This window comes from Misgurnus anguillicaudatus, chromosome 13 (assembly GCF_027580225.2).
Source record: "Misgurnus anguillicaudatus chromosome 13, ASM2758022v2, whole genome shotgun sequence".
NCBI classification, from domain to species: domain Eukaryota; kingdom Metazoa; phylum Chordata; class Actinopteri; order Cypriniformes; family Cobitidae; genus Misgurnus; species Misgurnus anguillicaudatus.
Window position 1 is genome coordinate 19,295,743 of NC_073349.2, and position 16,398 is coordinate 19,312,140.

Consider the following 16,398-nt stretch of genomic DNA (forward strand, 5'->3'; position numbering starts at 1 on the left):
AATAACAAATCATGAAGATAGTAGCACAGTTGCCCATTTCTTACCATACAAGTAAGGGAAGTAAGGGTGTTAAAAATCTTCCACTTCCAGACGGCACCATGTCATGTTTTGAGCTGCAACCCAGAATTTCGATGATGGTCAAAATGTGCGTGACTAAATATCTTGATATGCTTAACCTCAGCCCAACTACGCACTCGCAAAACCTCACCCCCACAGACCAACACAGAAAAGCCTCCACCACCAAAACAAAGCAGCACACAGTTTTGAACATAGTCTATTAAAGTGCCCATCTTATGACTGCTTTTCCACAAGTTAAATAGGTGTATGAGTTCCATAAAACATGTTTAAAAAGTTGTTTGCTTGAAATAGCTTGTAGGAAAAGATTGTTACCCATCTCTAGTAGCCTCTGTTTCATGCATTTCAGTTGCAAACAGACAAATCAAGCAAAAAAGTATCACTAGTAAGTACACTCCAGGAGAAGAAACTCATGACACATAATGATTCCAGAGTAAATTGTGATGTAGCAGTCTCAACAATACACTCGTTTTCCCTGGACAATGCTAACATATTCCCATTATAAAACATTTTCAAACGCATTATTTTCGCAAATGACAGAAATTTAGACCCGGCAGGGGATGTATACTGCTTGTGGGCTCCGTGCTAATTGCTAGAAGCTGGCGGGAGGTCCGCACCATAAAGTTATAAGAGACTCGGGGGTACGTTAGCCTCGTCAGAAAAGCCGGGTTGGTAATAAGGCCTGGTCTCGGTTAGTTTGGCAAAACACTTTTAGTTTGGCAAAGCACTATTACTTAGTTCTTGTAGAATTGTAAAATAAAGCCGTTAAATATTTTTTTTTAACTTTCGAAACCACGCTGCAAACTATCTAGCCTGCAAAAAAAATCTATATATAGCCTGTCTACAAACAATATTATTCACATTACTATACATTTAAAAGGTATAATTTACGGGATTAGCATCAATGTATGGTCTCTGTTTTGAGATACAGATGCTCTATAGCATCATAAATGTAGTATTTTGTGACAGAAGATGACAACATGCAAAATATAACGTGACTTTTTACCTTTTGTGTTGATATAACGATCGCGAATCGAATCAAGTCTGTTTCAGATGTGTGAATAATCCATGAAAGTTCAATAAAATCCAATGAACATTTTTGTCCACAAATGCATATAATCCGTGAAATATAGATATACAGTCTGTTGTTTACATCAGATTTCGCATGAACGTCTTATCGCCTACAATCTGAGGACTATTTGCGTCATAACACACTGTATATGAGATTACATTTTAGGTTTAAATAAACACGCGTTAAAACTTTGTTTTTAAAAGTAGGCGGGAGTATAATCCATATTATAAAACGGTCAGTTCTGGTTCTTGATTCTGATTGGTTGAAACGCATTCTAAGCCGTGATAAAATACACCGGTAACCTCACGGTTCAGACCACATTACATAAGTATCACTGCGCCACTGTTGCTGCATACTGATTTATGAAAATAAACACCACAGTCTTTATTCATATTTTTAATTTGTCTACAGTTGCACAATTAATGGCGATATCCAGATAAATGTCAATTAATATTGTTGAGTCATCTCGTCGATAAAGAGAAAACGTCTGAGGATTTTATAACTCAAGTTCATACGTCCGCTATTATCCACTGGGGGGCGATCTTGCCCAACTTAAACACTGAGGCATTCACTGAAAACACAGTGTAGTACTGTTCATGGCTGTGAATTTGATCTCTTCTAAAGTTCTTCACAAAAATGGAATTATCTCCGCTTTTAATACAAAAATTTGAGAGGTGATAAGAGAACAAATAAAGGTAGGATGAAATGTTTTTTGTTTGTATTTGTTTGAAAGCGGATGGTCTGTTCTTTCATTTGATATTTTATGTCTTTCTGCAAGGCATTAAACTAAAACTGGGTGGCAACATAAAAAAAAAGCTGACGGGGAAAGAGTTCAGCATGCTTCCAGGCATATTTGATCATCACTTCAACAGTTGCATCTAATTTATACATTAATATAAATGTTAATGTATAAATTAGATGAATGGTGATTTATAACATAAACACCACAGTCTTAAATCATATTTTCATTGTGTCTTTGCTGCGTCTGTGTTGGTTGGGAACTGCGCTCTGTTTCAGTCACACTTGATTCTGAGGAACTACTTTGTTTGGCGGAAGAGTAATATTTGTACTAATATAATTACAACTTTTTTGGGATTTATTTTATAAAATCCCGCTAACGTTATGCATATGAAGTAACCGTTTTATAAATGCACTAAACCCCTCGAAGCGTTGGGTTACCAGTGCATTTTATAACAGCATAGGGGGTTTAGGCACTCCGCTTCGCGTCGTGCCTAACAACGCCCCTTAGCTGTTATAAAATGCACTGGTAACCCACTGCTTCTCGGGGTTTATTGCTTTAATATCCAAGTAGCGCTGTTTCAGTGAGACATGATAACAGCATAGGGTATTAGCGAAGTGACTGCTCTGTGCTCTCTAGCTACCTGGTGGGTGGAGACCTGCGAGTGGGGTGGTGGGCAGGAAAATTCAAACGGAATGTGACGAAACGTCTAGTTACGTCACAACGGCGCTGAGTTTGAACTCGTGCAATCTGAGACTCAAGGCAGAGGACATTCAGAAACCTGTATCTCACTCAAAACAGCATGGATGGATTTTTTCCAAGTTTGTATGCGTGTGGGAGCATCAGAGACACAAAATAACACCCCAAAACCCAGAAAAAGTGAGTTTTTCATAATATGGGCACTTTAACATACGTGATTGCAAAAATTCATAAATGTCCAAAAGACATTGACACGGGAACTGCACACTTATCTATGTGGCAGAGTTCAGCCAGTGTTTGTATTTTGGCCCCTGAAGCATCCACACTAACTTTAATTTTATAACATTAATGACTAATATTAAATACATAGACGTGACAATATAGTATTTAGTACTACATTTATTTAAATCTTTCACGTTAGATTTTTGTTTAGCTAATCTCCGTACTTACTTAGGAATGACTGTTTACTGTACATTTGCATAGTCTGAATTGTATAGTAGTAATATTTGTCATCTAAATTAAGTAACTGTAAATAATTTCTACATTTCCCATGGAAATTTTACCCAAACCTTCCACCTCAACCTTTAAAAGGAAAACACCACCGTTTTTCAATATTTTACTATGTTTTTACCTCAACATACCTATCTTTTTTCAATGCGTGCACTTTTAATTTTTGTACAGCACTTTGTGAATGTGTTAGCATTTAGCCTAGCCCCATTCATTTCTTAGGATCCAAACAAAGATGAATTGAGAAGCCACCAAACACGTCTATGTTTTTCCTATTTAAAGACTGTTACATGAGTAGTACACAAGTAAGTATGGTGGCACAAAATAAGTAAAAGACAGGTATGTATTAATTTGTCTTTGTTGTGGTAAGAACATAGTAAAATATAGAAAAACTGGTGTTTTCCTTTTACATACAACTTTTTAACTATTAGTTATTATTACTGTAGTACTGCCTAACACAGTGTGCTATGCAGATGTTACAAGACACCAGTGACAAGCAATATTAGTTGCATTAAAAGTGCTGTGAAATAAAATCACAGCCAATCAGGAAAATGTGTGGCATAGTTCTCTCAATCTTGTTGATTGTATAACAACATAATACACAATTGATCAGTTTTAGGGTTTAATATACTGGTGTGGGACTGAATTTGATGTATAGACGGGAAAAATAGAAACTAAACCAAGGACAAACTATATTGTCCCCTAGCTGTTATGGCTGGATAGGACAGAAACACTGATAAAACGAGAGAGATTACCTATATTGCTTGTCACTTTCATGCCTGGTTAAGACAGTTTAAGAGGATAATAAGATGTTGAGGAGTTCAAGAGTGTCAAAATGAGTCAGCCCCAAAAAAAATGAAAAAACAAACAACAAAGCAGACAAGCAGTTGGTGTGGACCAACTGAGACAAAGTGATGCATTAAACTTACTATTTCTTTTTGAAGAAGAAAGATGCCACAGCTACAAGCACAGCCACAAGCACAGCCACAAGCCCAAGCACACCCAGACTCCAACCAAGTGCTAAACAAAAAGGAAATATATTTTAGTTACATATTTCAAATAAAACACCAAAATCATTTAAGAGATGGTTCCCAAAAATGAAAATTCTGTTATCATTTACTCACTCTTATGTTATTACAAACCCCCATAAATGTCTTTCTTCTTATAAGCAGAAAGGAAGATATTTTGAGAAATGTTTGTAACCAAACCGCTCGTGGACCCCATTAACTTACATTGTAGGAAAAAATAATACTATGGAAGTAAATGGGGTTCATGAACCATTTGGTTACACACATTTCTCAAAATATCTTCCCTTGTGTTCATCAGAACAAATAATTGCGGGTTTGTAAAAACATGAGAGTGAGTAAATAATGACAGAATTTACATTTTTGGGTGAACTATCCCTTTAAAACACAAACAACTACATAGGATGGTTTTGCATTAGAAATACAACTGTGACTAAAGGGCTCACACATAACGGTGGCCGTTTGCCATTACAAAAGGGGAAAAATATTTTAATATTAGATAACACTGTATATACATATATTTATATAATGATATATGTTATAATAAAATAATGTGATACTTACTTCCTTATTGCAACCAGAATCAGGAGCTTCAGGAGCTTAAATAAACAAAACATAAAATGATTAAAACATATTAACTGAACCATTTATTATAAAGGGAAGACATGGCTCGCCATATTCCATCCATTACTAAAAATTAGGGATGCACGATATATCGGCCGACATATCATTATAGGATGATAACTGCTTATTTTTAATATTATCGGTTATCGGTCTGATAGCAAAATTAGGCCGATAAATGAAAGCCGATAAATTATGGATTATTTTGTTTTGTTGAACCACTTCACTTGCTCATTGCTGGCCATGTGGAGTTTTGATTGGTGCTTTCTGTGACATAGCACGAAGATGACACATGTTGCGGGCTTAAGAAGAGTATGCTAGTCTAGCGCAAAGACAAGATGTCCGCGGTCTGGGAGTTTTTCATTGTGAAATTAATATGAATATTTATCGGCCTATATATATATCGTTTATTGGCCCACAAATATAAAGAGTTATCGGTATCTGCCTAAATTTCCATATCGGTGCATCCCTACTAAAGATATAGCATTATAATCCCCAACCCTGTTTATACATTATAAACAGAACCAGAATCGACAGATGATCGAATCAGCTCTTTATTGAATAGTACAGTTAAACATTTAACTTTGACATTAACACAGCACTAAAATTACGCAAGAATAAAACAAGTACCGGTAGATAAGTGAAACTAACACTTGAAACATGAAGAAAAAATAATCTAACCATCCAATTTCATCTAATTTCTAGGGCAATAGGCTTTATGCCCAGCTGCACTACTTCCTGAACTTCAGCCAGCTCCTTTCCTGTCTGCCATTATGGGACAAACTGATTAATCTAGGTGTGCCTGACCTCAGTCACAACAACAATAATCAGACACACCTGGATTAATCAGTTTGTCCAATAATGGCAGACAGGAAACAAGGAGCTGGCTGAAGTTCAGGAAGTAGTGCAGCTGGGCATAAAGCCTATTAAGACTGGAAATACTATGTGTACAATTAGTATTTACATAACCAGATCAATCACTTATGGCACACACTGTGTACAGCTGCCGGCTACACTCTTTTAAACGTCACAGACGTTGATTTAAACTTATTTTATCAAACACACCTTAACTGATCTAATCAATTTAACAATACAAGTTGAAACAGAGAAACACTACACTGAAAAAAAACGATTCATTGAATTTAATACATTTTTTTAAGGTAAGTGGTTGCAATCAATTTATTTAAGCTACATTTAAACAAAAGTTTTATATTTTATTTTACTTTTCCAATCTTTTAAATTCAATGAATCATTTTTTTCAGTGTACTGTAACCACAAAAGTATAGTTACTTTACACAAATTTAGGGTAAACTGAGCTCTTTTTATGTTTTTAAATTTTAGTCTAGTATTGTTATTACAAATTTCTACATCACAACAAGCTGCACTAAAAATACTGGCAGATGATTCTGATTATTTGTTATAATGTTAAAGTCCAATGTGGTGAAAATCAAGTTTTTATTAGGTATGCACCAAATAATTGGCAACCAAAATTATTCTGCTGAAAATAGCAAAAAATCTTTCTCGTGTTTGGCCGAACAAGTGAAAAGAACACATACATTTTACAGAACAATAAGATCTTTGATGACGCAACCAAGTAGCAGCAAGCGCAGAAAGACGCGCAAATAGAGCAAACATGTTGGTGAAAGCATTTAAAAGTGTCAGAGAAAGACGCAAAAACATACAGCACTACAAGTTTCCTTTATCATTTAAAAATCAAGACATCCTGAAAACCATGCAGCGTATGAGAAAGATCCTGGGTATTTGTCAGTTATGATTGACTAAAACCTTTGCACAGGAAAGATGAACAAAACAGATGGAACTATACAGATGCAGAACAAATATCAGAAATACAACACACCAAGAGACAGGGTACAGCATGCACTACTTGAACTTAAAGTCACATATACCACGAGAGCGGACAGAGCAAAAAAGGTCAGCCAGAAGATTATTTCAAGATTGACACAACAACCCCAAATTATTGTTGCTACTTCTTGTGCAAACATATTTTTCTTATGTTGAACAGATAAGTACAAGGTTAAGCATTTTGCTGAGCATATTGATTTGTCTTTTTCTACTAAAAAGGTTTGGAACAAAAACCAGCACAAGCTGGGGCAGTAGTTACCTTCGCATCTGAGGTTCAGATCTGTCCATTTTGTGTCCATACAGGTAATAAACTTGGAGGCTTTCAAATCAGCTGGTTTATATCCAGATTTGCATTCAAATTTTACTCTGAATCCATCAGAGAATTTTTTAGCATCTAAATTTGTTACTGTGTTGACATTCTCTCCAAACACAGTACTGTAAACTGAATTTGGAGGCTGTCTGCAACTACACTCTCAGAAGTAAAGGTAAAAAAGTTCTCACTGGGACAGTACCCTTTAAAAAGGTACACCTTTGTACCCAAAAAGTGCATATTAGTACTTCAAAAGGTACATACTGGTAGTTCAAAGATACATATTTGTACCTAAATAGTACATATTAGGACCTTTTTTAAAGGGCACTTCCTCAGTGACAGCTTTGTTACTTAATTTTTGACAGTGTATTTTACCTCATCATGAGGAATCATAAGGTGGATAATGAATCCCACTAGTCAATTTTAGGCCACCATTTCATCAGTTTACATGCAAACAGATGTAAACAAAGACCAACTTGTCTAACAGGATAAAGGGGTTGTTAAAAATCTAAGGGGCTGTTTACATGCCACTGTTTTCAACTAAAAACATATGAGTTTTTGAGTTCTGGATGTTCATTACACAACAGCTACGTTTTGGCCGTTTACACCACTAGTCAATTTTCTAAAAAAAAAAAAAAAACGCACCACCGTGTCATCCAAAATGTGGATGTCTTTCTTTGTTTAGCCGAGAAGAAATTATGTTTTTTGAGAAAAACATTCCAAGATTTTTTCTCATTTTAATGGACTTTAATGGACCCCAACACTTAACAGTTTTAATGCAGTTTAAAATTGCAGTTTCAAAGGACTCCCAACGATCCCAAACGAGACACAAGGGTCCAATCCACGGAAACGACTGTCATTTTTGGCAAGAAAAACAAAAAACATGCACCTCCAAAACACAACTTCCCGTCTATCTCCAGTCTGGTGACGCGCCACGGAGGTCACGGATGAGGTATGCGAAACTACGCCCCAGTGTTTACAAGTGTGAAGAAAAAGGACTGTTCCGACGTTGTATGTGGAATGATACTAATTAATGTCTTTGTGTCAGTTTATTGTTTAAAATGGTCCGCAAATGTGCGTTTCATATATGTAACACGTGACCTTTCAACGGCATTACGCAATTATGTGAGGTCGCGCTGGCGTGTCACACGAACGGAGGAAGTTGAGAAGTTGTGGTTTAAAAGTGCATATTTTCTATTTTTCTTGTCAAAAATGACAATCGTTTCGCCAGACAAGACCCCTATGCCTCGTCTGGGATCATCCAGAGTCCCCCGAAACTGCAATTCCAAACTGCACCAAAACTTAAGTATTGGGGTCCATTAAAGTCCATTAAAATGAGTATTTCTTAGCTCACAATGACCAGCTCTTAAATGTTATAAACTTGACAAAATGGGTTAAGTCCTCCAAAAATTGGGTCGAAGGAGAGGTAACATCGGTAGCATCAGTGCCATGCCAGTGAAAAGCTTGTGCTAATTACTTAAGAAGGACAATCACTGTCTTACAAGAATGAAAACTGAGAACTTAGAATTACCAGTAGCATCAGTAGCTTGTCAAAGTACAGCTGTCTGTACCAAATATAGTCACTTACACAAAGATGATCTTTGTCATTGAATTATTATCCACAGCACATGTTATGGCAGTAGTTACCTTTGCATTTGAGCTCCAGATTTGTCCACTTGGTGTCGACACAGGTAACTTTCTTAGAGGCTTTCGAATCAATGGCTTCATATCCAGATTTACATTCAAATGTTACGTTGGTCCCATCAAGGAATTTATTAGTGGAGTCATCAGGCTTTGATACTGTGACATGGCTTTCAAATGTAGGAGGTCCACAAAACGCTTCTTTGTGGAGATAAACACAAAAACGCAGTAAGACTCCAGTAAAAGATTCACTATGACTCTAGTCATAGCTATCATAATTACTCATTTAGTTTCACAGTATCACAGCTAGACCAAAATCTATGCGGCAACAGCGGCAAAGAATTTCAGTAACCATTTCTGAATTATAGAGAGACACAGATTAATGGAAGAGAATAAATAAGGTAAATTAATGTAAAACATACGAGTAGTAGGTAGAACCGGTAAAAATGCACCACAGCAGAGAGATTTCAAGAGGCAGAGTATGAACACATTCAAGTTTAAACAATGTCACACTAAATAACCCCAGAGGTACACTCTTAAAGAAAATGGTTCCTAAAAGGGTTCTGTATCAAGCTGTGTGGTTCCATATAGAACTTTTAACTAGGGCTGCATAACGATTAATTGCAACTAATTGTACAGGCCAAAAGTTTGGACACAATTGACTAAAATGTTAAAATGCTAAAATGTTAACTATGATTTTAAAAATCTTTTAATCTGAAGGTGTATTAAATGCATGAAATTAAATTTGTAGAAAAAACTATACCTGTGCCAAACAGATTAATTTCTGTTATTGGAAAACTAAAATTTTATTTTAAAATATTATTTTTTAAATAGATGACTTGCACTGAATATTAAAGAAAATCTGTCAATAAGAGCCCAGATTAAATGTGAAGTCCTTCAATATTCTTTAAAATTCAGCCTAAAGTAAAACTTCAAGAAGCTTCTTGATAAAATGACACGAGTATGGTTTTGCAATTTCTAGTTAAAGAGTGACTGCACTTCAGATGATAAAATATAACAGGCTTTTGATTTATTTTGGATGCTTTCAGTCACCAACATAATTCCCACAGTTGCATTTGTGTTATGCCATAGTTTGGACGAGTTTATTATTATTCTGTTATGTCGAAAAATATATAAATAAAGAACGAGTGAGTGTGTCCAAACTTTTGGCCTGTACTGTATAAATTTATAGATTAAATATTTATATATAAATTAAATTACAAATTGAAAAATGGATATACACATATGTTAATATTTCTAAAATATATACATGTGTGTTTATTTATACATACAAAATTATTATACACAGTTCATCCACATAACATGATGTAAACCAAAAATTTTATTCTGCAAATGATTAATCGCGATTAATCGTTATGCAGCCCTACTTTTAACATAGAACCTTTTTGTTGCACAAAAGGTTCTTTACAATGTAACAGGTCATTATCGTTATTTTAATTATAAAGGTACTACATGCTATAAAATAAGAAATGCTTCTTTTAAGAACTGACTTTGACTGAAAGGTTCTTTAAGGACCCAAAAGTGGTTCTTTAAAGGCATCACTGCAAAGGAATCCTTTTAGTACCTATATTTTTTAGAGTGTACTGTTACTTTTAGGGATGCACCGATACTGGTATCAGCCTCGTTACCACATTTTCTAAAGTACTCGTACTCATTAAAAGTCCCTCGATATGTTCGAGCGGCGTGTAAGGGGTTAATGCCTTGTGTTGTCCAAAGAGGCAGAGTTTACAACAAACTGGAAAACAACTCCCTTGTTTTTTTGTTAAATTATAAATTTAAATTACTTTTTTTATTAAGTACTTGGTATCTGAATCGGCAAGTACTGAAATGCAGGTACTCGTATTCCAAAAAAGTGGTATCGGTTCATCCCTAGATACTTTTGCATCCACAGAACATCACATTCACAAAATAGATATTTCCCTAAAAGTCAGGTTATAAAAAAAAGAGAGAGAGAGAGCAAAAAATCTTTCTGAAGTACCATTTACACATTAATGAGTTTATCTAAACAACTTTACCTACACAGATTTTGTCTTGTTCCACATTTTAGACAGAGGCGGACACTACTTGAGTATTTTAAGTAAATTTTTCAAGCATCGGTACTTTATCAGAGTGTTTGTCTTGGGAAAAAATGTACTTTACTAAAAAATGTTCACTACATTCTAAAGCATAAAATCATACTGTGTATTCCTTTTACATTGCATATTAAAAATGATTTAATACCTAATTACATAAAAAATGTGTACTTTTATTTTTCTTGAGTAAAAGTAAAAATATAAGTAAAAATACTAGATGTTTAATGTACTTAAATATTAAATATAAACCAAAAACTTGAAATTATGAAATGTATTGGAGTAATTATTATGATAATATGCTTTGGAATGTATGTTTTCCAAAGAAAAACACTGATTAAATAAGAATACTTAACAATGTACTTATGTAGAAAGTAAAAATACTGAAGTATTGTCCACTTCTGATTTTAGATCAGTGGATCATGTCATGCATTTATATTATTCAAGTTTTAGTAAGTTAGTATTGTTTTGCTATCAGAATATATGACCATGTTTCATCTGTTCTCTGACCCCATATAGTTGCACATTCAATGAAAAACCTGCCAAGGTTTTAGCCAATCATAACTGCAGGCCTATGTAACAATGACCTAACGCTTTAGAAAACAAGTATGTTTGTGTCAATCCTGATTCTGAATCTAAACTTACATTGATTTACAACCACAAACAACGCAGCAGCCTATTAGACAGATCCAACCGTAAAGATACACCACTAAACCATCAATGACACAACACACTAAAGTCAGCACAGTCCCAAACACTTCCATGCAATGTAACCGTTGTCAACTTCTAGCAAATAAAAACAACCCAGTGAAGTCAATCCAATAATAAAATAATGGCAAATAATGTTGCACCAGAAGCCACGCATCTTATATAACATCAGCAGATGGAGCATTAGAATATAACTGGGTACAATGTTGTTTATAATTGTGACATCTTTCAATAGCGCATGTGATCTAAAGAGGATCTCCGGTTAACCGAATGAGGACCAATGGGTGAGCAGCAATTACGTAAAAATATGGGCTGATGTCATGCACCGAAATATTCACTAATGTGAATTCATTCTGGCAGCTTGGTTTCAATAAAAGCTTTTTTGGAGTTCTGAAACTTTTGTGTATTTTTAATATAAATATTTTTCTACTACATACATACATACTTCTTGTACTGTATGTCAAAATATCAAGGACCATTTGATTTCTCAATGCAGAACCTTAAGGATATCTTCACAGCAAGCGCCTCAGAAATGCCTAAATCCCGAAATAAACTTTAGCTCTCTCTTACTAGATCTTAACGTTGCTTGAACTTCAATATTGGGTCAGTAGGTATCACTACATAGTAAATAATGCAATGTAACCAAATAGCCAGTAATAAACTTATTTGTCATTTAATAACCCTCACAATATTCCAAGCATATGATTTTTTTATTATATGAACACAAAAGTACAAGTTAAGCCCTGACTGTTCTTTTCCGTACATCTACTTTTGTGTTTCACAGAGAAAAACGAAAGATTGTAACACTTTAAAACATATGTAAGGAAAGTAGTTACCTTTGCATGTGAGCTCCAGTTTTGTCCACTTGGTGTCCTCACAAGTAACTTGCTTAGAAGCAGTCTCATCAGTTGGTTTATATCCAGACTGACATTCAAATGTTATGGTGGTTCCACTAAGGAATTTATTTTTCGAATCATTTGGTTTGGATATGGTGACATGTCCCTCAAACGCAGGAGTTGTACAATAGGCTATTTTGAAAAGATAAACAAAAATGTGTTAAGAAAACTAGACATTTTACTTATTTAGACATTTCTCTACATGAGACATGACAAGTTCTAAAGTTTTCTTGTTTAGATAACAATTGTTTTACCGTCAGAGCAACACTAAGAAGAACAAGGTGGTGTGCAGTTATCCAATAATAAAGGCAGTCTATATTTTAATCTTACCAATGCACTGAGGTGGTTCAGGGATCCATCCCTTTTCTGTACACACAATATGACTGTCTCCTTTCATTTCATAGCCCACATTGCATTTGAAATCTATAAAGTTATTCATTGTGTAGGGGGGTGATTTTCCAGCGTACCGATATCCGTGTAGGACATTAGGCGCTTCACATGATACAGAGATGAAGAAAACAATTGTTAATAAACAGATTCACTTTAACCCCCATGTAATTAAATATTCTCACATTTATACATTTAAAAAAAATAAAAGAAGACTGGCACTTAGCTCAGACATAAAAAAATTACAAAATTTTTTTTTTTTAAATTGTCTATACATGTTATTAATTATACATAGATTAATGTACATATGATTTTTAACTTTCCAATTGCATTTTAACCACAACTTACAGATACATTTTGGTGCTTGTGGAATAAAAGATCCATTTTGAGAACAATGCAATGTTGCACTTCCAATAAGAGTAAGCCCATCATTACATCTGTAGGACACTGCCATTCCATATTCATATTGTGTATCAGGTGGATCATCAATCCTGCCATTGACTATGATTGGTGGTGAAAGACATATCACCGCTACAAAGCAAGAAACAGAACAACATCCTGTTGAATAATGAATGTCTTCAGCATGCAACTTTTTGCATGCAACTCACTGTGCATAGCAAAAAAAACATTGTGATACAAAAAAAACGTCTTTGTATACTAATCAAGAAAGGTGATGGATAGATGTGTGCTCATCATGTACTAAATGACATTCAAATCTTAGAAATAGCAAACCTTCACATTCAGGCGCTCTACCATCCCATCCATCAGATCGACACAGTCTTTGACTTATTCTAGAAGCCAACACATATCTAAAAGAAATGAATCCCCATTACTAAATGTTAAAATATACAGCACATACTACATTTGTAAGTTTGTATGTAAAAAAAGAAATAACCGCACAAAGAAACAGACCTTATGTGCAACTTACCCTTCATTACAAACACCAATAACAGTGTCACCAAATAAAATTCCATTTATGTTATATCTGCCATTTGGGAAATCTGGAGGACTTCCACATGATTTTCCTAAAATTGATAAAATTGAATGATTTAGATTTCATTAGAATAATGAACAAACTAAAATAAAACATAAAAAAACAATGAGTGTTTTAGATAAATATATATATATACATGCGTGTAGGGAAATACATGTAAAACAAAGTTAAAGATAGTACTTTACTTGTGCATTCGAGGGCAAGGTCTGTCGTCCATTGATTTCCCTGACAGGTAATGGTTCTAGAGGCTCTCGAGTCAACTGGTTTATATCCAGGCATACACTCAAATTTTACTAGGGCTGCATTTGGGAAACTTGAAGTCAAAAGGTATTCATCTAATAATTTCATATTGTCCTTTGGAGCAGGCTGTGTACATTGCGCTGTTGAAACACAAATCATATGCTTTAGAGCAGGTGGTTACTGTCCTAAAGTAAGACAGATCAGCATTTCAACCTTGTTTTTTAATTTTAAGGGGATCCTGAACAGTTTTATTACCTTGGCTTGTACAATTATGCTTAATTAGGGCTGGAACTACATTTTGATCTCCTATCTTCATGTAAATGGACTTTTAGACATTTTTCAAAATGCTGATGCAAGTTAACAGGTGAATAGGTATTGTTGGATTATGGTGACATCATAGTTGGCATATGGCAAAGGTTGTTTATAAATGGCAGGGGTGTGAATCGTCACTGGTCTAAGTAACGATTCAAATATGAATACCATTTAACGGCTCGATTTGATCCGATATCTTGATGCATCGCGATGGGCCACGATGCTTGAATTCTCAATTTTTAATATTACTGCACAAGTAAGTTTGTCTAACTCACACCTTTAAAGTTGTGTCTCTTTGTTGTCTTTCTGGTCAAAGCCCCGCATTAAAACACTGCTCCAGATGTGTGCGCTTAATTAATACGGCACGTATTGCTTTGATACGCAATGTGTCATTTTTAACGTGTCAATTGAGCGCTTTACATGCCAAAGAACTTTTCAACAGTGGTCCAAGTTCAAAAATATAACATGCGCTTCCTTACACAGCCTCCTGGGCGCACACTTACCTAACACAGCTTTTTAATAATCAATGCCGTAAGTCACATTGGAACGGCAATGCATTGAGGAAAAACTATTATAATCATCAGCCCTCATAAATAGCCATCATATGTTTGACTTAGGGCTGCGTAATATACAGAAATATTTGAGAATATCACAAATGTTCATGTCGCAATGGAATACTTTAAATGAATGAATTTAAAGGGACACTCTACTTTTTTTGAAAATATGCTTCTTTTCCAGCTTCCCTAGAGTTAAACATTTATTTTTTACTATTTTGGAATTCATTCAGCTGATCTCCGGGTCTGGCGGGACCACTTTTAGCATAGCTTAGCATAATCCATTGAATCTGATTAGACCATTAGCATCGCGCAAAAAAACAAAATATATTTTTCCTATTTAAAACTTGATCATTAAAATTAAAAGTTGTGATTTTCTAGGCAGATATGGCTAGGAACTGAAGAGCTTTGTTGCAAAACGAGATAACTCCATTTTTAATATTTTTGTCAAAACATGTTTATTATTGTTATCATGTTATTATTTTGCTTTATGGTGTTACTTAGCTGTATTTTTTAAGTTACGAAGGTTTAAACAAAACAAACCAACTGCAGTTGAATTGATATTAATTGGAATGCACAACCAAAAAATGAGATTTCTGAAAAAATCTCGTTTTATCTCGTTTTGCAACGAAACTCTTCAACTATACTATCAGGGCGCACTCCCACTATCCAAACCAAACCGCGCTCGGGCGCGTTTGACCCCCAAAGCCTGGTTTGTTTGACTAGTGTGATCGCTCTGTTCGGCGCCCGGGCGCGGATTTGTTAATCGCGCCGAGGCCGGGTTGCAGAGGTGGGCCGGAGCGCGGTTCACTTGGGCTCAGGCGCGGAAGGCTGTGGTGTGGGCATCTTAATGACGAAAGCGCGACCGGATAAAAAGTACAGTGTGAGTGGGTGCACCATGGGGGAGTAGGGAGGGTGACAATCGCGCTGGGGCATGGTTTGGTTTGGATAATGTGAGTGCGCCCTCATTCTGGCGTAAAAATCTCTTTGGTTATTTTTTAGCACTATGCTAATGATCTAGTCAGATTCAATGGATTATGCTAAGCTATGCTAAAAATGCTACCGCCAGACCCGGAGATCAGCTGAATGGATTCCAAAATGGTAAAAATCAAATTTTAACTCTAGAAGAGCTGGAAAATGTGCATATTTTCAAAAAACTGGAGTGTCCCTTTAATACTCCAAAAAGCTATATTTAATCAAAGTTTTATTTCCAATGTCATGTTGGGAACACACTCTCACGAACATGCATCGGTTGTTATCGGAAGCTAGTTTGTAAAGTTTTAATATTGATTAATATTTTTCTTCAAAATCGCATTGATTGCCCTCAAAAGCCTTTATTATCCCCTTGGAGCCGTGTGGATTACTTCTGTGAAGGGCGGTTGGACTTTTTTGGACTTTAAATCAGTCTGTTTGTCTCAAAGATGATAGTCGTAAAAATCTCGGATGGCTTAAGGGTGAATAAATCAAGTGGTAATCTTCATTTTTGGCTGAACTATCCTTTCAAGAACAACGTAGGCGTTAAGGCGGTTTCAGGAAATGCAGCCTTGATCTGCCCAGTCAGTAATATAACTTAGGCATGCATTTCGTAATCGTAAGCAGCTATAAAGCCTAAAGAGAAATCATACATGTTTCCGGGCATGTTTACACAAATAAGATTAAGGCTAA

General features: G+C 35.3%; 1 protein-coding gene across 1 annotated transcript in view; it reads right to left on the reverse strand.

Moving 5' to 3' along the window:
- Nucleotides 1-16,398, reverse strand: part of LOC129430485 (complement receptor type 1) — a 43,722-nt gene that overhangs the window by 26,082 nt on the left and 1,242 nt on the right. The window contains exons 3-10 of the mRNA XM_073874815.1: nucleotides 13,813-14,007; nucleotides 13,562-13,658; nucleotides 13,366-13,442; nucleotides 12,982-13,164; nucleotides 12,577-12,753; nucleotides 12,187-12,378; nucleotides 8,559-8,753; nucleotides 4,682-4,716 (exon numbers count right to left, since the gene is read on the reverse strand). Of these exons, the coding sequence (XP_073730916.1) occupies nucleotides 4,682-4,716; nucleotides 8,559-8,753; nucleotides 12,187-12,378; nucleotides 12,577-12,753; nucleotides 12,982-13,164; nucleotides 13,366-13,442; nucleotides 13,562-13,658; nucleotides 13,813-14,007 (1,151 nt within the window). The remainder of the gene's footprint in view (nucleotides 1-4,681; nucleotides 4,717-8,558; nucleotides 8,754-12,186; nucleotides 12,379-12,576; nucleotides 12,754-12,981; nucleotides 13,165-13,365; nucleotides 13,443-13,561; nucleotides 13,659-13,812; nucleotides 14,008-16,398) is intronic.